The following is a 25,197-nucleotide window of genomic DNA, read 5'->3' on the forward strand; positions in this document are numbered from 1 at the left end:
TATATAGTACCAATCAACTAGTTGAAGATGGTTGCAGTAGGGTTATCTGTTCTTTTCACCTGGATAACATTCAGTACATTGCTTTCAAAAAATCAACTAAAGAAATGTAGAGGTGAAGATTTTGAAGAATTTTATTAGCATTCAGGTGTGGTGTGCCAGATTCTGAATTTGTTGACTCACTACGGTTTATTTCTAAATCGGCGGTCCGATAAGCTATCTTTAGAACACATGCACATAAATGTGAGCTTGTCTAACCGGAGTGCACAAGGAGTATTATCCACAAAACTTTTAGTGACACTTAGTTTTATGGGGGTGAGGAGTAAGGAGGGAGCTACAATGGTTCCGGTAATACTACCAACTGAATGGAAATGAAATCTGAATTGAATTGAAAGTAGGATCAATCGATACGGATTTTCTAAACTGTCGTTTCCATGTAGGAGTTCTAGGTTGTTTCTGTGATGTACTTTAATTTTCCTCACTCATGTTCAAGCTTAACTTATATTTTGACTTTGCTGTGTAAAGAACAATAGTATCTAAAGTGTTGCAATTATACCGCCAGATGTCTCATGGTGATGCATAATCGATTCATATTTTTTGTGTCAGAGGTTGCCAATATGAATCTGGAAGATAACCAAGGTCTACCGATTCAGTTGAGGAATAGTAGGTTGCACTTTACAGAGCTAATAGGTCAGGGAAGAAGAGTAGTGTTATATCAGGAATATTCAGGGGAAATGGCCACTGCATGTAATTTTGAAGACAGGAAATAGTTCTTCCTGTTTACTAACAGGCTTGGTGGATAATGATTAGTTCAAGGTGGCATTTTGAGAGGAAACATGAGTGAGCAATTCTTGGACTGCTTCAATTTTTATTTATAAAGGTGAGCAAGGAAAAGGTAGGAGTCTTCTCTTTCTCTTGGCCATTTTTATCCCATGACTATACGGGGTTGGCATTTTCACTCCGAGCTTTCTATCCAGAGTATCCTCCTGTCTCCATCCTTTTTCTCTCAGGTCTTCAGCAAACTTGCCTTTCCACTATAGTTTGTCTTCCTCTCTTTCTTTTCCCCTTTACTACTAGACCTTCTGCTCTTTCCCCAACACACTCTTCGTTCCTCTTCTCCACATGTCCAAACCATCTCAGTCTGCATTCCTGCACCTTCTGTTTTGACCGGTCCCACCTGACTGTATCCCTGATGTGTTCATTTCTTATTTTGTCCTTCCAGGTTACTCTGCTAGCAAGGAAGTACGATCAAGTAAAAGACTAGGTGGTTCTTGAGCTGAAGTTAGAACATGATACTAATGAACAGTTACTAGCTTTTCATAAAGCTGATATTTAAAACATTTGTTTTCAGTGGTGCTGAGATGTAAGAGTAGATACTTGGATCTAGTGAAGAGCACGGGCTTAACGTCAAGCAAATGCTCTTTTCTTTTTTTTTTTTTTCTCCTCCATTCTCTTCCCTTCTCTGCACCCTACCCCAGACCAGCAACATCTAGGTTTCAACAACAGATGCCACCATTCTTGCCCTATTCTCTACTGATGAAAACTGCAGTGAATGTACAGAGTTCTTATTCACTACTATTATATTATGCAACAAAGAAGTAACATTCTAGACTAAACAAAGCCTCCATCATTTTGTATGCGGACTACCTTTCTTAAAGACTTGTGATAGCTAGGTCATTGATGATTATCCAATTTATAAACTAGATGAGGAGTTCTGAATATCACTTCAAATAGATGTCAGTATATCCTGGTAACTCTCATCCAGATAATTTTTTGAAGCATACACTCATCTGGAATTGGCCTATCACAATACTTTCCAAGAAATGAACGATATTCCAGCACCTGACATTTGCACCTCTCATATCTTTCATTTTTGAACCTAACTGTCCTATTTAAGTTAAGAGTGCTTATAAGACACTGTTTATTGTTCGTGTGCAATGCACTACATAAATGTTGATCAAGTTGTGACTTCATGGAACATTCTATAGTTTCGTTACACACTTCGCACATTACTACTTTAAAAAACATTCGTCAGTACTTGAACATGATCTTAGTATTGACACAAGACCAGGTGTAACTGGAACCGTTTTCAACAAGTTCACTTCACATAAGTTAACAGGCTAAACAGAGCACCACTAATACACACTCGTTAACCATCATAACCCCAGATTTTGAGAAAGGATTAGTGATAGAGTTGAGGCACTCAAGACCTACTGTATATTGCAGAAAAAGGGTTGGAAATCCCAATTTTAAAGGAACTGTTCTCTTAAGCCAACTTTAGCAATTGAAATATCTTCTGTATGAATGGAAATTCCACAATTATTTTACTAGAGTCTGAAAATAAAATTAACTGAAACTTTTAAAAAAGAGGAATTATTACATAGATATGTACAAAATGTTACGTTCTTTACATAATATGTAAAATATGTAATGTTACTAAGATTATGTAAAAATATGTAAAATTAAACTTAAATATAACCATATCAGAATTGCGATTCGCTGACATTTTTCATTTTCAGGTGTCTAAATCAGTGACCCTCAAAGTGGAAAGGCATGCCCTCCTGAGGTGCTGCAGAGAGTGATAAAGAAAGCTCTAATCGAAATATTTATATTTCATATTCTGTAACAAATATTGCAATCCTCAGATTCTCACATCCATGAACCTAGGCAGGAAACTCTTCCAGCACCATTTAAGACTAATAAACTTTTGCTGTCTTATTTCAAAAGAACTGACCAGTAGATCCTGTCAGCACATATTCTGAGAAAAGGTGCGAGTAACATTTCCCACATAGCATCCTTTCACCCGCCACCCGCAGTGATATCTTACCAAACGCTTAACCACTAATGACAATAAGCCACTTGACAATGTGACTGACACTTCCTTACAAGAATAGATTCTTCTGTTTCTGCCATTGTCGACTCGATTTCAGCCAGGCCTTTGCAGTCAGTTCAAAGACAGTGAGTGAACAGGTGAATTCTAGCGCGTGTTTAGTGGAGGTGGTTAGCCCGATTTACAATAAACTGTTACAGTACAAGTTTCGCCATACCCATGGACAAGTGGCTTATTAGCAGTGGTAAAAACAAATCCCATGAAAGTGATTTATCGAATACTTGCCCTCCTTTGAAAATATTCAGTGATAATAAAGAACAAGATTCATATTTAATCAAAGTACATTGTTCTTCTGCTTCTACTTCTGTTCCCACCAGCAACATTAATTCTACACCTAAAAGCAAAATGCGTAAATATCAAGACGATTATTTGAAATTAGACTTTACCAGCATTCTTCTGAATAACAGACACAAGCAAATACTGTAGATCTCATGATCAGTTTTTGAGCAAAGTAGCCTATGGGAAGTGCTAAGAAAGGAAAGAAAAATAAGGAAGGGGAGGGGGGCAAGGCACTAGATATTTCATGTTTCAGGAGGGGTGCACGATCGAAAAAGTTTGAGAACCCCTGGTCTACATGTAGAGAAGTTGAATATATCATTACCGGTACATTAGAATCTGGACCGTAGTTATGAGTTACCCAGTGCATTCTGAGAGATTTTCAGGCTGAACACTCTAACGCTTAAGTGTCTGCCTAAGTAGGTATAATATGTTTGGTTCCCTCTGATTTGGTATTATTTGTACATCCATTAATACCATATAAATATCTCAATCCAATCCATAAACAATTCAAGTCACAAAAGGTGTTTCAGGCTTTTATTAATTTTATCCACCTCTCAAACTACAGTTGTTTGTATTCTGGAAAATCACTGGTAGGTGTAAATAAGAAGGTTTGTAAAGGATCAGTAACTAGTCTGTTTTTTGTTTGTTATTCCATAGTATTGGATTTAACATACTATTGATTTAATTAATTAATTACTTCTGTACTCTTATAACATGCAGTAAACAGGTTTCATTATTAACAATTCTTTCATAGAAATAATATGTGAAAATGAAGCTACAGAAACAAGTTACACTGCTAATAGGGGAATCAAACACTACATTACAAGTAATAAATCTCATCAAATCAAAATCTCTTTATTTGCAAATGAGGTGTCTACCTCGGTGGCAAATGGTACACTAAAATACATTATTGTCAAGCACTAAATTTTAAATTAACAGGAGACGAAGAAAATTTTCCTAGAATACAATATTATACAATTTACGCTAATAATTTTTTCTATTAAACACACACATCATCCTTAATAAATTTATATTGTTTACAAAATTCTACTTATAATATCTTACAAACATAGTCAACTCATATACAGTACGGTATGTGAAATTACTTCTAATAATACTATACAACTGGTATAAGATTAAAATTAACATTGAATTTATTTACATATTTATATTTTACCCATTTTGGAACCTAAGTAGCATAACGACCTGCTGCGTCTTAACCAGAGCCCCTTTTGCCACCACTTTTCAGAGTTCCTGAAGGGCCTTCACAGCTACCGTGGCGGTCCCAGGGCCCTCGAAGTCCCCACTGTACTTCACCCCTACAGGCAGTCCCCTACTTGGGCTGTCCAAACACCTTAGACCAGGGGATGGAATTAATTTAATCACACACATTTATTATTTACAATATCCTGCACTGGTCGAATGCCCTCTAACATTTAATTTATTATCTCTGTTGTTGTTTATTCTCTTCTTGAATATCTGTACAGATTTTGGAAAAGGATCAAACACTACCCCTGGTAAACTGTTCCACTCCTTCACGCCCTTCCCAATGAAAGAAAATTTACCCCAATCGCTTCTGCTAAAATTCCTTCTAATTTTGTACTTGTGGTCAGTTCTACCAATATAATTATTTTCCAACCGAAGCCTCTCACGGATATCTCCCCATGCTTCTTCTCCTGTATAGGCTCTATATAATCCTATAAGTCTACTTTTCTCCCTTCTCTTACTTAAAGTTTCCCACCCAAGTTCCTTTAACATTTCTGATACACTACTCTTTCTCCTGAAATCCCCTGTTACAAACCTTGTTGCTTTCCTCTGCACACCATCTAGTTCTTTTATTAGGTATTCTTGGTGAGGATCCCAAACACTGTTTGCATATTCCAATAATGGACGAACCATACTTAAGTAACTTTTTTCTTTTAATTCCTTGTTGCATCCTTTAAGTAGCCTCATTATGACATGTAACGATCTGTATGCTTTCTCAACAACGTCATCAACATGACCCTTCCAGTGCAAATTACTTTCAAATCTCACACCTAAGTATTTGCACTTGCCATCTTTTGGGATAACTACCTCATCCAAAGTATATTCAAATTCAGTTTTAAAGCTCCTGTTTGTAAATGTTGTAACAGTTGATTTGCCTCCATTAATCTTCATATTAACTTCTTCAACCCATTCCTGGATATTGTCAAGGTCCCTTTGTAATTCTGAACAATCCTCAATGTTATTTTTTTCCCTATAAACAATTATGTCATCTGCATACAATCTTATTTTCGATGTTATATTGTTCCCTAAGTCATTTGCATATATTAAGAAAAGTAACGGACCGATTATACTACCCTGTGCAATTCCCTTCCAGACTTTCTCTTCCTGTGATATATTATTTCCTACTTTGACTTTCTGAACCCTTGAATTTAGAAATGTTCTTATCCAACGTATAACCCTTACATCCAATCCTATTCCCTCCAATTTCTTTAATAATATTCCATGTTCCACTCTATCAAAGGCTTTGGAAAGATCTATGGCTATGCAATCTAACTGGCCTCCTGAATCTAACTGATCTGATATGTCCTGCTGAAATCCCACCAGTTGTGCCTCGCAAGAAAATTTCTTTCTAAATCCGTACTGGCTCCTCATGAATTAATTTTTATCATCACATATCCCTCTGATGTACTTTGCTATTAAACTCTCCAGTATTTTACAAACTATACTGGTCAGGCTAATTGGTCTGTAGTTCTCTGGTTTCCTTTTATCACCCTTTCCTTTATAAATTGGTATTATTATAGATTCCTTCCATTCCTTTGGTATCACACTATTATTTATGACATAGTCAAAGAGAAATAAGGCACTATATACCACCCCATTGTCTTTAATACCTCCCCAGTAATTTGATCACTTCCTGCTGCTTTTCCTTGCTGAAGCAGTTGGATTTCTATGAAAATATCTTCATTTGTGAATGAGAAGCTTCTTGTTTCCCTCTGTGTCTCTCCCTCTCTATCTTCTGTTACGGTTTCCAAGTCCTGACAATCTTCTACTGAATCTCGGAATTCCCTACTAAAGAGGTTTGCTTTCTCAGTATCTGTTAAATAGTGTTCACCCCCTTCTCCCACCATTGTAGGAATTTGGATTCCTTTTCCTTTTTGATTCCTAATATATGAATACAGCTTTTTCCATTTCCCTTTGTGGTCATTACCCTCTTGAAGAATGCCATTCATATAATTCTCTTTTGCTTCCTTTTTCACTATTCAGTTCCCTCATTAGTTGTTTTCTAGTTTCTCTGTTCTCCCTACCTTCTTTGATTTTCCTGTTTACTATTCTACATTTTCTTTTTAATTTTCTTATTTCCCTTGTGTAATAAACAGGGTCTGAGGTCATTTTACCCTTCTTAACAGGTACAAATCTCTTCTCTCCTTCCCAAATTATTCCTTTAAATTTAGCCCAAAGTGTATCCACATTATTCCCTTCACTTATCCAACAACTGAATTGTGATTTAAGGTAAGTCCCAAATTCATCAACTTTAGTTTTTCTGTATAATTTCTTTTCTTTTGTGACCCTCTTATTAAGCATTTTTGGTATGAGTCCTACATCCATTATTACAGCCTTATGGTCACCTATTCCTTCAATTACCTCAGTTTTATCAACAATTTCCCATGGTTTAACCAAGAATACATCTAGCAAGTTATTGAGACGAGTTGGTTCTTGTACTACTTGTGTAAATCCTCCCTCCCAAATTAACTTATTTGCCAGTTTCTGTTCATGGGCTTCACTTGCAGCTCCATTCCATTCAACTTCAGGCAAGTTTAGATCTCCCCCAGTTATTACCGTATCATTATTTTTATGAGTATAATCTATTATTTTCTCAAATATTTCCATATCTCTTTCCTCTCTTCCAGGCCTATATGTTCCTATAATTCCCACCTCCTTCATATTATCAAAAACTAATTTTATCCCTAATATTTCATCCCTTTCATCAGTAAACCATTCATGCGAACAATAAGTTTCCTTCACCAGAATAAATACCCCTCCTCCTTTTTTATCTCCTCGGTCTCTACGATAGACTGTATACCCTTCTGGAAATACTTCCGTATTACCCACCCCTTCTCTCAACCACGATTCCACTCCTATCACCACATCCGTCTCATAAGATTCCATCAATGTACCGAATTTTAATTGTTTATTTACTACACTCTGACAGTTTACCAAGAGCAATCTCAGACCTCCTTCCTCCCTAAAACTTGACTGTTGCAATTGGGTAACGTTTGACTCATGAGTTGAAAACTTCCCTGGAACCCAGATCCTTGTACATAGATCTTGATTTAAGGGTCTGGGTTTTCTGGCAAGTTTCCCTGTATGTGCCAGTTTAGTGGTATGGGTTTTCTTAAGTACCGATTAGTTTGCAAATCTCTGTTGATAATTGTAGCAATTTGTCTACAGAGAGTTGCTTTTCCATTACCATTTAGATGTAACCCATGTCTAGTGAACATTTGCCTGCCAAGACCTAAAGTATCTACTACGTAGACATTTCTAAAACTCTTACATAATCTCTTGATTTTTATATTTACATCATGTACAGCTTTGTTCACACATTGTAGACCGTATTGGACAACAGATTATGAACTTTAAAATAAGAATAATAGTTAACACCACCTTTCCAATACTTAACTTTCCTTATATTTAGGAAATAAACATTATATCTTACAACGCTTGTTGTAATGTTTTATTTCCTAAATATAAGGAATGTTAAGTATTAGAAAGGTGGTGTTAACTATTATTCTTATTTTTAAAGTTCAGAATCAAACACTGTCAAGTATTTCATACAAAGAAATTACTTAACATTAACTTAACACTATAAATAACTTATGTTATACCTTTTTCTATTTCAGATGAACCACCCAGAATTTTACCATCAGACACTGATGTGCAGGCTGAGCAGGGAAGTTATGCCACTTTGAAATGTATTGTGAGAGGAAATCCGTTGCCAACTGTTACCTGGAGGAAAGGTGCAGTCCGTGTAAGTGACAAAATGTCTAGTAGCATAGAAAATGAGCTCAGGATGCAGCATGTACAGTAACATAAATTTGTATATTACAGCTTAAAAATAAAAAATCAGCAAGAGTGATTATGATAACAATGCTATGTGATTAACATAAATAAACAGAAAGGGCCAATTGCAGAAATGACTAGTTTTAAGCCCTAGACAACATCTAAGTTACGCACAATGTTCCATTGCATAGACAATGCTCAGTCGGTGTTTAACTAAACATCGTTTAGTTTCAATATTGGTTCAAAAATGGAAATAGAAGTATCTTCCATGCATCTCTTTGCTTGTCGCAACCAATGAAATTCATCGGTGCATGCGCCAAACGTTAGTCAGCTGTCAGCTTCCTACACATTGGTTTTCTGTGTACTAATTCATAAATAATTAGATCTAGTGTTCAATGAAGCGAAAGGAATGATCCATTTAAGGAAATGAAGACAGTATTTCACACCATTCTTGTTAAACTATTGTTTTATGAATCTATTTCTATGCATATTGCTAAAAGGTAATCTGGTGCCTCGTATCATTGTGTTACTTTCTTTCTTCAGATTGATGGAACTGGCGGCAGACACAGGTTGTTAACCAATGGGTCCTTGCAAGTTATTGGTTTGTATCGCCAGGATGCGGGAACGTACACTTGTACTGCTGAAAATGGTATTGGATATCCAGCACACAAGGACTTCCATCTCACTGTGACAGGTACCAATAAAACTAGACCAATGATAGTAAATGGGTCAATAATAACCTTCTACTCAGATTGTTTGTAGTATATACAGATTGTTTGGGAGATAAGTACAAATAACCTTACAGAAGGTAGGGATGAATGTCCACAGTTCATAAAATATGATTTTTTAAAATTTTGCTAATGGTTTGTCAGAGAGAGGAAATATTTATTTATTTATTATCCATGAAAAAGCCCTACTTTGTCTAACATATTAGGGCTGTAGGTTATAACTAGTTACCTTAAATAGTACAAACATATAATACAAAATTTTTGAAGTGAGTGATTAAACACACAAATTTACTAAACTGGGAGAAACGGAAGAAAAGGAAGTAGAGTTAGATGTTTGTGGGGTAGGTAGTAGCTTCATCTGTCCCTCGGCTTATACCACTCAACGTACCATGCTTCAGGCAGGCACTATGCATATGTAATGTATAAGAAGCAGTTCTAAGTACATCACTTCACTGGAGCTTCAGGCGTAAGTTGTATGAAAACAGTCTACGTACAAGAAGTGAATATTTTCACCTGAGAAAATATTATGTCAGCGAAGCCCTTAGTCATTCATCATTAAATGTTACATTATTTTCATGTCATATACTACACGGTTATTCAAAATGATTGTTGGGGTTTCAGAAAATCATAATAGACAGTACAATTTATGTTAGAATACGAATCTTGTTTTATTGTGTACTGTCTCATAAAGTTCTTTTTTTATTTTTTATTTTTTTTTACATACATTACAAATACTCAAATACTCTACACACATCTACTCAATAGTCCATCTCTTCCCACACATGCCCCAACATATCAGCGGTGATGTTTAGGAAGGCAGCTCATCTGCTTCATTTCCAGAATATTCACTGGTAGAGGAGGAACAAACACTTGATCTTTAACGTATCCCCACAGGAAGAAATCACACGGTGTTAAATCTGATGAATGTGGTGGCCAGGGTAAGAGCATCTGATCACTATCTGTTCCATGCCCTATTCATCATTGTGGTAATTCTTGGTTTAAAAACGCTCTGACCACCCTCTGGAAATGTGGTGCATCACCCTGTTGCAGGACATAATTGTCCCTGTTGTTACTCATCTGGGATAACAGCCATTCTGTAAGCATGTCTAGGTAAGTCAGCTCTGACACTGTCTGTTCACTAACGGGCTATAGACCTTCGTCTTCAAAACAGCACAGAACACATTCACCTTTGGGAAGTCACGCACATGTTCCATGTAACAGTGGGGGTTGTTGCTCCTCAAATTAAAACATTTTGTTTCTTCTCCTTTCCACTCACATGGAAGGTTGCTTCATTGTCACGAAAACCAACATCATCTTCACAATGTTCTTGCAGTGCAATGCAAAAATTCAAATGTAGGACTTTGTCATTTCCTGTTAAAGATTGACGCAGCTGTAAGCAATATAGCTTTACCTTCAGGTGCCTTCGTAACACACGCCATAATGTGGTTTGAGGTACATTAATTTTCCTGCTGCTTCTTGTAGTAGATTTCTTAGAGCTATAGAGATAAGTGCTCCTGATCCGATTCACTCCCACTTATGATACAGCGGGATGCCCACTGCTTTTACCTTTTCACAAACAACCCGTGTCCACAAATTGAGCATATCATCTGTGAACAGAATTGTCGGAGGGAGGGTCATTCCCGTACTTAGTTTGAAAATGGTGCTGGAGAGTTTGTTTAACCATCACTGCAATAATAGTAATAGTATGTTTTGCATTGTTTCTAAAATAAAATCACAAAATCCGACAATAATTTTGAATAACCCTGTATATTCAGACCCTACCAATAACCAGCAGGAAAAATAAAATTGTGCTTATCTCCCGAACACCTTGTATTCAAACTGGAAATATGAAATATTTGTGGCACAAAAATTACAAGAAACATTTATGATAGAAAGATAAATGTGTTAGCATGGTGGTGGTGGTGTAGTAGTAATTTACTTTAAATGAGTAATGTGTAGTTAACTTACCCCAGAAGGCCACAAGGGAATTATTTCCAATTCAAAGTATCAACATTTTAGGTTTTGGAAATCTAAATGCCATGACAGAGAAATAAGGCAGTGTCATAGGCATGTCTCTAGATTAAAGTCACTCGAGAAAGTGTTGATTTTAAAGCTTGAAGGTTATATTCTGTATATATATAAAAAGAGCTTCTCAATCTGGTATGTGTACAAGACATTCAGCTAGAAAAGGGGTAGGAATACAAAGGATAAACTCAATAATGGGAGAGTACAGAATGGAGTGAATGGTAAGATGAGAACAGGGCACAGAAAAAGTATACATCTTCACAATTTTTGGTACAATATTACAACTGTGGTTGCTGTAGCTGTATGGGAAAATATACATCTACTCCTCATGGAATTAGGAATGATTATTTGGAAATGGAAAAAGAGTAATCATGTGAACAATATTGGGATACCTAGGAATTGCTGTTTCTTGTTAACCACCGTAGGTGCATTTTGCCAGTAAGTCGTGGTGTGACTGATAATTCTATTTATATGCAGCTTTAAAGTATTCAGTTGTTGATGATAAGCAGGCTTTTACATTATAAACATGTTTATTAAATTAAATTAAACTATCTGTTGTAAATTTCAACCAATACTGAAATTAAATTTTTAAAATCAGAAGAATAATTTTGTGTAATAATACTGTGAATAGACCTCAAATTATAGTTGCTTACATTTTCTTAGTGTATTTTGTATTTATGCCCTGCTGTGGCATGTGATAATTTACTTTGCTTGCAGTATCACAGGAGATTTGGAACTATTAATGGAAAGTTTATGTGCCTGTCTGATTTTTGTTTTGCAATCTATCATGAAAGGAATTCTCCTTTCAAGTTAAAACATATTATAAACATTTTCATAAAATTTACTCCTTGACCACATTTTTTTCAAGACACTCCCTTCATAGACAGTATTAGCAAGACAGCTGGGAGAGATTTATAGATTTTTTTTTTTACCCATGGTTAGGTATACCTTTACAGGTTACTCCTTATATTAGGAGCTTGAAAAATATTTAAGGATAAATAAATTGAAAGAGCAAAAGAACAGATTGTTTAATTTTAAATAGTAGGTATGAGATCATGTTGTGTAGTTATTGTAAGACTACTGTAGTCTCTCTTATCTTTTTGAAGAGGAAAGAAGGATGCAACACAGTACAGTATTTACATTTGCAAAATGATGTAGTAATAGATATATCCACATATATGTACAGAGAATCTTATGTATAATATACATAAATAATAGTAATGGACAAGATCATAAAGTCTATGAAGGAAATGAACAAGAAAAACTAAACACCTTGGTATATGCATGTTGATATGGGAAGAAACAGAAGTGGAAGTACAGAATAAACTGGCTATTTGGAACAAGTTTAAAGAATTTGAACTGAAAGTAAGAAAAATAAGACCATAGAAATGACAATTAACAGAAGAGGAACAAATTCAAACATCTTTATGGAAGGAACTAAATTAGAATCAGCTTGCCACTTCAAATACCTTGGAAGTATAATAGGAAAAGACAACACAGTCAAGCAGGAAATACTCAGCAGGATTCAGAAGGCATCTGACTTTTACAACCAACTCAGAAACCTACTTTGGGGTATCAAAATACCCCAGAAAACCAAAATAACTATGTATCACACCTATTTTATACCAACTCCCATTTATATTTTGCAGACATGTACTCTGTTAAACAAAGACCTCAGCAGAATTCAAGCATCAGAATTCATTAGAACTATGAAACAAAAAACCAGAGGGGATGAGAGAAATGAAGTAAACAGGATGGTTCCTATCACCAGTAATATTAAGAGACTTTAGTGTTATGGACAAATAATGAGAATGGACATTGAGAGAACTGAAAAGAAATACAAACTCAAAGTGGAAGGAAAAAGATCAAGAAAAACACAAAGATAACACTGGATAGAGACTGTGCAGAAGTGGAGGGAAAGGGATTCATGAGGGAAGATGTCCAAGAAGGAAAAATGTATGAAGTGGTGACGGCTTGTATGCCACACACAGAAAACTGGAGTTGGAGAATGATAAATGTTCACAGATGCAATAGGATGCTTTGGAATTTAGATCCATAATCCACCAGAAAGCATGATAATCAATGTTAACCAAGAGAAGATAAAAGTACATTACAGATTAGGAAAGTTGACTTTAGTTAGCAAGAAAAAGAAAACAAATTGTATTAATTGCATTCTCTGGAGTTTAGGGATGGTGGATTAGGTCAGGGCTTCAAGGAGGAGTATGAGATAGTGGTTGCTTATTTTTGTGAGCACTAGTGGTCGGAACATGTGTAGATGGGAATTTCATTTGTATAGAGGAGGATCTTGGTATCTAGTCTCTAGGAAATACTAGCAAGTCTTTGGAGAAACTTAAGGCATTTCCTGACAGTTTGATTTGGTGAGAGAAGATGAGGGCAAATTATGAAAGGTTCATCATAAAAATTATGTCCGGATGCATGAAAAAAAGTTGAAGGGTGATGATGCATTGATTAATATGTGGCAAGGCAGAGAAGATTAGGATTGTAGATAGAAGCATCAACACAACATTTAGGGTAAAAGATTATGGCATGGATCTTAGTGAGTTTGAGACAAAGATGCCAGCAGTCACCCTAGTTGTGAAGGTGTTTATGTAGGACTGAACTTGGATATTTATCTCCTGGGTGGATGCTAATAGAAAAAATATCGCAGTCTTATCAGCATATTTTGAAAGGTGAAGAGAGGGTGGTGGGAGAGGAATATCCATGATGAAGAATATGTATAACAGTGGTGATAAAATAACCTTTGGAGGACGCCCTGTTTCATAGGTGTAGTATTCAAGAATGGTCATACAAGGATTTCATGAGACTGGAGTTGAAATTAAAATATGGATGTATAAACTTTATAAGCAGACAGCCCACTGAAGACCATCTGTCAACTTATGAAGTATTCAACCAGTAATGGCTGCATACAAAATCACTATCCTAGCCCCAAGTACTGATCCCGAAAGAATTGCCTTTAGATGAAAATTATCCAGCAATCCTTACTGAGCATTACAAAGATTGCAGTTGATACATCCCCCAGTCCTGACCCTCTTTTAACACGAGTCGTGAGAGGGGACTCACCCGCGGACATTATAGCTTTAATTCCTATAAGAATATGAACATTAAAACAAGAATAATAAGAATAAGAATGTTGAAAACATCTTTTGTTACCTGATGCCTCAAGAAGGTGCGGATCATCCTCGTTCACAAATCAGGCGAGATGGCTACTCATAACTGACGACCTATCGGCATCTCTTCGGTCATTAGAAGTATTATTGAACTAGTCTGTGATTGGAAATTGCATGAATTTGTTTCATTCCATGAACATCAAGGAGGTTTCACCAATACTCCAGGCTCCCACCTAAACATTTTAAAGAATGCCAAAGACACCAAGTCTGATATAACAGTTTTCTTTCTTGATATACGTAAAGCCTTTGACAACATTGGCCTCGAACATCTTAAGAAAACTCTGGAGAACTCCACAGTCCCTTCCAAATAAACTACCTTTATTTTATTACTACAAGAATGAAATGAAATGAATGAAATGAAGCCCATTAAATTTTTGAGAGACATAATGCAAGGTTCACCCCTTTTGCCCATTCTATATAATTTAGCTACAAACCACATTCTCAATGAGGTTTCTGAAGAAATTATAGCAACCAAATACAGGTTTTTCAATAGTAGCTGGTCTGAAACCTCCAACAAGTGCCGATATTTGCTGACGGCACAGTACTTATCGGAAAGAACAAGTATTCTGTATGGAATTGACAAGAATGGCCTTACAAGGATTTAATGAGATTGGAGTTGAAATTAAAATCTGGATGTATAAACATTATAAACAGACAGCTCATTGAAGACTATCTGTCAACTTACTAAAGCATATCTTGTAAGGAATCCATTAAATATCTGAGTAAGTTTTCAGAATGTAATCTCTTTTAATCCTGAACATTTCTCAAAACGCAATGCAGGACTTGTGTACTAAGACTGTATTATTCACTCCTTCCCCTCTGTTGCATGCTGATCAGAAAAGTTGCAATATTAACAGTTTCATCTGTCCAGCCCTTGTCTACCCTTTCCAGAGTGTTCATATAAATTTAATTCTTGTGAAATTCCTCATTGATGCAGACAAATTGATAAAATCAAAGGAAATCCATCAGTTACCAGCCTATCTACCAGATGGTATGATATCGTCCCCACTCTGGCAAACTAGCGAAACTGACAAACTAAGGAATCTGTAGTTCTGAAGTTCTAGCCTAGATTTTGCTATTTATATATTGTCTGCCCTCTGACAAAGTCTCACATCTGCAGCTCGTTCTGTGTGCCTAACACATAAAACCAATAATTAAATTTAAAAATTGATCTGACATGAGTAATCACAACTTCTTTCAGCTCTCCTAACCTTTTGACAATTTGCAGATTCGTTAGTTTGCCAGAGCAGGGACGATATACAGTCATAGAAAATTTAAGGGATTTGGTCTATTCTGTGCACAATGAGGGGTATTCCTACAACAAATTAATGGTCTGCAGATTCTGAAGAAATATTGAAAATCCTACATCTTCAGTACCAGAAACCTCGAGGAAGAAAACAAAACTTACTCAACAAGACTCGATCTATCAGCTGATGCAAAACATAGTGAATCCTAAGGATGGATTTCCAGACTCTCAGAAGATCAGAGAAATATTCAGAGACTAGAATTTGAGAGGTTGTGTGATCTCCCTCACAAAGGAAAAGGAGTTATCCTTTTTTTTAAACATCCAATTTCCAATAAATGGGTCAACCACTATGATGGATTATCACACAACAAATGGAGAGACAGCATTAAGATCACTGGGAATGCAGCAGCAGTTCATGCTATGCCCAGTAGGACCATGGACAACAATCGTGGTAGGCACTTCCTCAACGAGATTGAAACACTTGCATGTGTCTTTGGTTCCTAGGAGCACAGTGAGGATGCACATTGCTAGACATTATTAAGTAAGAACCTCCATTATCCAAGCCCTCAGAAGAACAAGATTCACCATCAATGAAGAGATCCATGGTCTGGCAGAAAATGGAAGCATTTGAAGGATCAAAAACAATACAACAAAAACAACAATAAAGAATATATAATTGATCCAACTGCCTGCTTCAAATCCTCTGCGAGTCATCCTGGCAATGTTGATTGTGAGAATAAGGGAATATATGAGCCCACAATTCCATCAGACAAGCAAACATACAAACTAAAAAGTATCAAAGTCATTGCCCTGCGAAAAATTTGTTGAGATCTGCAAGACATTCCACCAATCAAAAGCTTTGATGAGTAACATGGCAATTTTGCCTTAAAATCATCAATAAGTATTTTTAGAGAATTATTTTAAAACAGCAGGCTGTAAATTGAGGAAGTGTTACTATGTAATATACCTAATGAAGTTTTTAGCAATTTGATTGTGGAGAAAGAAAGTAGTGATGAGTGTGAGGGAAAAAAGAAGTGAAGTTTGAAAAAACATGTTGAGAGCCAGACAGTATCAAAGGGAAGGTAGGGAGAAGGGTAGACCAGTTGGAGGTAAAGTTTGAAATGGGTCAGATGGGTCAGTTTTTTTTCTTTTTTAGAGCAACACAACATTTAAATATGGTAACATTTGTGTGTGTTCAATTAATGTTTTAAAATCAGGATAATTATCATTGTGGAGGTCAAATGTATCTGGCAACATCTTGAACACCACGGTTCCAATAGATTGACAGTTTTGCCTAACGTTCTACTGTCTAATGAACTATAGTGCACTTTAGAAGAGTTCATTATTAATTTATCCTAAAATGCCCAAATTCAAAAGCAGTTTCCCCTATTTCTCTAAAAGTTTGTCAGATAGATGCTACCTTGAATTGGCTGTATTCTGGAAATATTCTTATTCTGCAGATATACATAATTAAGAACCAAGGGGATTAAGCAAAATATTCACCAAACATCAAACCTACATCCTTCTGGATGATCCAAGTATGCCTTTATTGCCTCAGCTTGGCAGCCACTACTCAGTCCTTGTGATATACAAATAATATTGTCTCAATATTGTCTCAATTTATTCTTAAATGAATGAAAAAAGCCCTCTATCTTACATCTGACGGTACCAGATTATATTCCTTATTAGTGAGGAGATGATTTCTTTAGTTGAATGTTTATGGGAATGTTTGATTGCCCCTTCCAGATGAATAAAATAAGTGTATATATGAATTTGTTTTATTAATATTTGTATGCAACTACTGAGGCAGATATTGCAATTAGTTGAAGTAAAGGCACAATATTGTTTTACTAAATATTTCACCAAATATTGTCATGCTTTTAAAGAAATTTTATGATATTAGTTATACGAAAGTGACTGTACACTGGATCTTAAAGCTGTATAAGGAATAGAATGTTCGTTGAGTAATTTCACATAATTCTAGTAGAACTGCATTAAGCATGTAATTAAAACATATTTTGATATTAATAGCACATGCATGTTCACTTAACTACTTACATGGGATTATCATTCAGCTTGTTTTGAATCATAGTACATTTTTTATGACATTTAAGTTATACTTTTTTTACTTTTCTTATTTGGTCTTGTAAAATGTAATTTAAAAACTTAATTAACTTATGTATTATATTTCAAAAACAGCTGAAATTCAGTTTATGGTGCTCAGTCTGTAAATTAATGCAGCAAAACCCAAAAATTTTGGGTAACTACTGTACTTGTACTATGTTAACATTCAATTGGGACTTTAACATTTTACTTCCTGGTCTATAATGAACTATGTGATTTTAATAAAGGGTATAATGACCTGGATAACTTGGTACAAGTTTTAAATTGTTCCCAATTAAAGCACTTAAAGACAATGGCTGAACATACTGGTATAGAAAATTTATTTTCATTACTTAAATTTGTAATATTGCTGAACAGAATATGATTTTTGTATTATACGAGAATGGACTAACTGCTGCTATTTCTTCAGGGATGCAGTATTTTATTGTTTCTCTCTTGGTACAGACCAGAACAAAATGCAGTTTCCACCAACATGTCAGTCTCTTTTATGGCTGTGTCAATATGGATGCTGCTGAGATATTGGTAGTGTTGATTAATTGATTAATGACAATCGAGCACATTTAGTGCTCCTTAAGTGTTATGAAAGGTGCTGCTCATAGGGTCAGTCATGCTACAATAGTACTTTCTGTCCAGTGATAAAAACAGTGACAAACTACCTTTCTCCTCATCTTGCCTAGTACGGTACACCTCATTTCAGTGGTTTCATTTCTGTGGTTTATCTATAATCAAATAACATTCGGTGGTGGAATTGAAGGAACCAACCAGCCTCCAGGCTGATGACATGACAGACTAGAATGAAGATCTCAAGTTTAAGATATTTGATAAGGGAGACACATCATAGTTGAGAACCACTGATCCATCCTATGAGGGAAATTCCTATTGTCAGTTATTCTCATGCCCTCAATCAATCAGTCATCACTGATCTGCATTCAAGACTGTCACCCAGGTGGAAGATACCCTCGCAGTTGTTTACTCTTTTCTTAAATGATTTCAAAGAAGTTGGAAATTTATCAAACATCTTCCTTGGTAAATTATTCCAATAACTAATAAACAAATATTTGCCCCAATTTTTGCTCTTGAATTCTAACTTTGTCATACTAGCAGTTACCTGCGGCTTCGCTCACATGGATTTCATAATTTGATAAAAGTAATCTTCCTCGGTACTGTACTAACACATTATCTGAAAATAGCTAAAGTATAAAAACTCACTGAAAAACTGAGTTTCATTTACCTCAGAAAATCTTTGTAAACAGCACTTGTGGTATTGCCTTTTGGGGCTAAGATGACTAAGCGACATAGAACTGTACATGTGAGAAAAAGTCTTCTCTCAAGTTGGTAAAACAAACAAACAAACATGTTTCTTTATTTTTAAAGGAGATTCCAAATACCTAATTCCACATCTGTAACATCTTCAGTTTTTGAGATATAAGTATCCCCATAAAAAGAATTCAACCCCTTTATCAGTCCTTCCCCCACCCCCAACCCCACCTAAGTGGATTTTCCGAAAACAAAACAAATACATGTTTCATTTTTTACAGGAGATTCCAAATAGCAATTTTCATGTCTGTAACATCTTCAGATTTTTTAGATATAAGCATCCTCGTAAAAAAATTATTCAGCCCTTTTTTTTTTTCACTTCTTTTCACCCTCAATAAGAGCATTTTCTGAAAACAAAAAAATCGTGTTCCTGTATTTTTTTTTTGCAAGTTGCTTTACATCGCACTGACAGACAGGTCTTATGGCGACGATGGGACAGGAAGGAACTAGGAGTGGGAAGGAAGCGGCTGTGGCCTTAATTAGGTACAGCCCCAGCATTTGCCTGGTGTGAAAATGGGAAACTATGGAAAACCATCTTCAGAGCTGCCGACAGTGGGGCTCAAACCCACTATCTCCCGAATACTGGATACTGTCCGCAATTATGCGACTGCAGCTATCGAGCTCGGTTCCAGTATTTTTAAAGGACTTTCCAATACCAAGTTTCATGTCTGTAACATGTTCCGCGTTTTTGACATATACTGTAGATATACCGGTACTTATTTTAAAAATCACCCTTTTTTGGTTCTTTTCAGCCCCTTAAGTAGATTTTCCAAATGAATAAAATACGTGCTTCTTTATTTTTAAAGGATATTCAAAATACCAACTTTTACATCTGTAAGATCTTCAGTTTTTGAGATATAAGTATCTTCATAAAAAGAATTGAATATTTTCATCACTTCTTTCCACACCCTCCCCCCCTTATTGGATTTTCACCGAGCTCCATAGCTGCAGTCGCTTAAGTGCGGCCAGTATCCAGTATTCGGGAGATAGTGGGTTCGAACCCCACTGTCGGCAGCCCTGAAGATGGTATTCCGTGGTTTCCCATTTTCACACCAGGCAAATGCTGGGGCTGTACCTTAATTAAGGCCACGGATGCTTCCTTCCCACTTCTAGCCCTCTCTTGTCCCATCGTCGCCATAAGACCTATCTGTGTCGGTGCGACGTAAAGCAACTAGCAAATTAATTGGACTTTCCATAAACAAAAAATATGTGTTTCTTTATTTTTAAAGGAGATTCAAAATACCAACTCTCATATATCATTTTCCGTTTTTGAGATACAAATATCCTCTTAAACAGAATTAAACTCCTTCTTTACCTATTTTCACCCCCCCCCCCCCCCCACTTCCAAGTCGATTTTCCGAAAACAAATATGTGTTTATTTTTAAAGGAGATTCCAAATACCAATTTTTAACGTCTGTAACATCTTCAACTTTTATAGATATAAGTATCCTCATACAAATAATTCAACTAATTATTCAATTTTTTACCCCTTAAGTGATTTTTTTGAAAAGAAAAGAAGTCATGTTTCTTTATTTTTAAAGGGGATTCTAAATACCAATTTTCATGTCTGTAATATCTTTAGTTTTTGAGATATAAGTATCCTCATACAAAGAATTCAAATAAATTTTTAATTCAATCCCCCCTAAGTGGAATTTCCAAAAACAAAAGAATATGGTACGTGTTTCTTTACTTTGAAAGAAGGTTCCAAATACAACTTTTCATGTTTGTAACATCTTCAGTTTTTGAGATATAAGTAAGTTATCCTCATAGAAGGAATTCAACTCCTTTTTCACCCCACTCCCCAAAAAGAAGGCATGTTTCTTTATGTTTAAAGGAGATTGCAAGTAATAGTTTTCATGTCTGTAACCTTCAGATTTTGAGAAATAAGTATCCCCATTTAAAAAAAAAAAAAAAAAAAATCACTTTTTTTTCACTTACACACACACACACACACACACACACACACACACACACACACACACACACACGAGAATTTTCCTAAAACAAAAATATGTGTTTCTTTATCAATAAATGAGCTTCCAAATACCATTTATCATGACAGTAACATCTTAAGTTTTTGAGATATATGTGTCCTCATAAAAGGAATTCAACTCCTTTTCACTTCCGATCCTCCAAGTTGATTTTCCCCCCAAAATGCATGTTTGTTTATTTTTACAGGAGATTCCAAATACCTACAAATTTTCACATCTGTAATAACTTTAGTTTTTATTAGATATAAGTATCCTCATGCAAATGATTCAATTAATTTTTCAATTCCTTCACCCCCCCCCCCCTAAATGAATTTTCCAAAATCAAAGGAATATATGTAAATTTACTTTTAAAGGAGATTCCAAATAGCAATTTTCACGTCCGAAACATCTTTCGTTTTTGAAATATAAGCATCATCATACAAATAATACAACTAATTTTTCAATTCTTTAACCTCCCCCCCACCCAAGTGGATTTTCCGAAAACATAAAATAGGTATTTCTTTATTTCAAAGGAGATTCCAAATACAAATTTTCACATCTGTAACATGTTACGTTTTTTGAGATTTACTGTGGATATTCTAATTTTTTAATCACCACCTTTGTTATTCCTGTTCACCACCCCTTAAGTAGATTTTCAAAAAACAAAAAAATATGTATTTCTTTATTTTTAAAGGAGATTTAAAATATCAATTTTCACATCTTTAAACGGTTCCGTTTTTGAGATATAGATACTCAGTTTAAAAATTCACCCCCCTTTTCACCCTCTTTGCGACAGAATATCTAAAAATCCTCCCTTAGTGAGCACCTACATTGTAATATGAATGTATCCCCAAAATTTCATTTCTTTATGTCCAGTAATTTTGGCTCGGTAATGATGAATCAATTATTTTATATAAATATAGATTATGATCTTTCCTAGTTTTAAAAACTCCAATGTCTATTAATGTCATTCCATGCCATTTCTCCACTGACAGCTCGGAACATGCTGCTTCGTCAAGCAGCTCTTTTCCTTACTCCCGAGTCTTTCCAGCACTCCTAAGCTTCAGAAGTTACTGCTTTTAGAAATTTGATATAAATAAAAGTAAATAGTTGTTTCCTGACACTCCAACATTTCACGTATTCCATGAGAAAGAAATTTATTCTAAGCCATATTTTCTGATATTGTGCCAAAATAATAAATTTGTTATTTTACCACTATTCTTAATAATTTCATTATAATTCACTTTATGAATTAATTACTTCTGTTGACAACCCAAAGGCCTCCAAAAATCAACTGTGATGATACAGTTTGATATTATCAATAAAGAAGGACATTATATCACAGCCCTTAAAATAAGTATTGTCAATCATTCTTAGCTTTCAACAGTTGTGGAAATTAGACCAAACTACTTAAGTCAATACAACCTGCCTGGTGGTCATGATCGTTAAGGCGCTGAAGTCTAAACGGTCTGACACCGTGGTTAGCCGGTTCGAGTCCCGTTGGTCGGAAAAATTTTCACCATCAGAATGTTGGCCAGCAGGGTAGGGGAGGTGGTGGTATTCAATTTCTAATCACTAGATTGAGTGCCAAAAGCCTGGATTAAATTCCAAACCTCTCTGCAGTACTCATATGGAGTGAGGGCATATGACGCTGTTGATGGTGATTTGTCCGTCGGATCGAGACATTAAGCCTTGAGTAGACCCCTTGGTGCAATTCGACAGAAGTCTATTTGCTGGCGCTGGGTTTCACCGTCTCCCTACTATCACATATCACGTCATTTCATTTCATCTCATTAACTCCTCTGATGAAGTTAACGTCAGGAAGGGCATCTGGTCATCAAAACCCGTCACGACAGATTCATCTCACCTCATACCCACACCCCTTAGAGAAACGGAGCAAGGGTTGGACAAACAAACTTTATTCAATACATTTTAGTTCGTAGTATGTCACCATAACTCCTTTGACTGAAAAGTTTATATCCTGCAATGTAATTGTTTTACTCCCATAAATGAACCTATTACCATGGAATGGAAAGCTAGTCTGGGGCTTTATATGCCTTTCCTGTTATCCTGTAGTCAAGATCTGGATATTAATTTATAGTACTTTACCAATTACACTGAAATGAAAAAATGTCTTTTAATATGGGCTTTGCTTTTAATATATTGACTGAGCATCATTATTATTTATTTGTCATAACAATTTGGTGTGTGGCTGCATGATGTCTGCTAACTAACACTACCTTATAGAACCATCACAAAGACCAGCTGAGATTCTTGGTGACGATAGCTCTACTCTTGTGGTAACCATGGGTTCTCCGAGCATTCTCCACTGTTACGCTATGGGCTGGCCATCTCCCTTGGTTACCTGGTGGCGGGGTGATCGCATGCTGCCTCTCAGCTCAGAAATGTTTGAACAACGTCGAGATTTCTCCCTTATCATTCGCACTGTTAACTTGAGAAACCTTGGTCCTTACACTTGCCAAGCTTACAATGGGCTGGGAAAAGCAGCCTCTTGGACTGTCACAATTAAGGCAATAGGACCTGTCTATACAACTAATCCTCAGGATACCAACTATACCAAATACCTAGTACCTCCACCAGAGAGACCACAAGCACCTTCTTACCCATATCGGCCAACTGCCGGGCCTCCTCGAAGACCTCCTGTTGTAATCCTACCCGCACCTACACCTTCTCAAACTTATCCAGCTAGACCAGAACCAGACACTCCTAGAGTCTACACAGGTAAGCACCATACTTCATTTACTACACTTAGTAATAGGGTTATGAAATTGTCAACCGTGTTAGTAACCATTCTTAGCTGATCATGGTTTGAATGTCTTGATTTCATAACTAACACTATGTCTTTTATCTGATATTTATTTCAAATCATGTTAAAAATTCATTTTTCCTGGATGGTACACCAAGTCATAAAATAATGTTAATAATTATTAAGGCTGATTAAATATTATTAGTTAAAAAACTGGCCAGATTATAATGTACTTTTATAAATGTGCAGTGAGAAATATTTCAGGAAGTATTATACAGTATTCTCTCACTATAAATAAAATACCTTTTTCTCATGGCCTATCTTTGAGTAATAACATAGCTATAATATGATTATTATTCTTCAAGACAAATATGAACAAAGCTGGATGTACAAATTTCTCTTTTTAGACCACGTAAATGTGCAGTTTACCCACTGTGTGTTGATCATCTGAGAAGTCCAAGTTATTATATTATGACTTCGAAACAGACAAGAAAAATATTTGTCAGAGATAATTTATATTGATTTTTCAGTTATTTATGGTAGTGTCTTATGCAAAGGTATAATAAATCAGGGATATTCATTGTATTTTCTGGAGAACTCATTTTCAAGAACTGGCCTGAATACTTAAAATAGTCTGGCTCCTTGGCTGAATGATTAATACACCGGTTATCAGTTCAAAGGGACCCAGGTTTGATTCCCAGCCAGGACAAGCATTTTTATTACAATATGGTTAATTCCTCTGGTTTGGTGACTGGGTCTTTAAGTTTCTCGTAATACACTTCTCTGTATTTATGTACAACATGCCACCCTACTAACCACTACAGAAATACGCAATAGTGAATATACCCCTCCACAATGTTGCCATCAGGAAGGGCATCGGTCCATAAAACTGGGATAAATCATTTTCAATTGGGACCCCAAAAAATTTGTAAAATGGCCAGGAAACAGAGTGAAACAAATAGTTGTTGAATCCAAAACGAAGTCTTGGGAAGATTTTGGTAATAACCCGGAAAGGGTAGGTCAAGCAGCAGGGAAACCTTTCTGGACAGTAATAATGAATCGTAGGAAGGGAAGGAAAAAGGAAATGAACAGTGTTTTGGGTGATTCAGGTGAACTCATAATAGATGCCATGGAATCACTGGTCAGGTGGAGGAAATATTTCAAAAATCTTAAAGTAAAAGGAAATCTCCCTGGTGGTATAGCGAACAACCAAGCTCATGGGGAGGAAGAAAATGATGTTGGTGAAATTACGCTTGAGGAAGTGGAAAAGATGGTAAATAAACTCCATTGTTATAAAGCAGCAGGAGTAGCTGAAATTAGACCTGAAATGGTGAAGTATAGTGGGAAGGCGGGGATGAAATGGCTTCATAGAGTAGTAAGATTAGCATGGAGTGTTGGTAAGTAACCTTCAGATTGGACAAAAGCAGTAATTGCACCTATCTATAAGCAAGGGAACAGCAAGGATTGCAACAACTATCGAGGTATCTCATTGATTAGTATACCAGGCAAAGTATTCACTGGCATCTTGGAAGGGAGGATGTGATCAGTCGTTGAGAGGAAGCTGGATGAAAACCAGTGTGGTTTCAGACCACAGAGGGGCTGTCAGGATCAGATTTTCAGTAT

At 35.9% G+C, this 25,197-nt stretch overlaps 1 protein-coding gene across 1 annotated transcript in view; it reads left to right on the forward strand.

The window, feature by feature from the left end:
• Ppn (Papilin) overlaps nt 1-25,197 on the forward strand; it is a 408,909-nt gene that overhangs the window by 366,171 nt on the left and 17,541 nt on the right. Inside the window, exons 36-38 of the mRNA XM_068227548.1 lie at nt 8,050-8,177; nt 8,753-8,903; nt 23,055-23,549. Coding sequence (XP_068083649.1) covers nt 8,050-8,177; nt 8,753-8,903; nt 23,055-23,549 — 774 coding nt within the window. The remainder of the gene's footprint in view (nt 1-8,049; nt 8,178-8,752; nt 8,904-23,054; nt 23,550-25,197) is intronic.

Source organism: Anabrus simplex, chromosome 1, assembly GCF_040414725.1.
Source record: "Anabrus simplex isolate iqAnaSimp1 chromosome 1, ASM4041472v1, whole genome shotgun sequence".
In the NCBI taxonomy this organism is placed as follows: domain Eukaryota; kingdom Metazoa; phylum Arthropoda; class Insecta; order Orthoptera; family Tettigoniidae; genus Anabrus; species Anabrus simplex.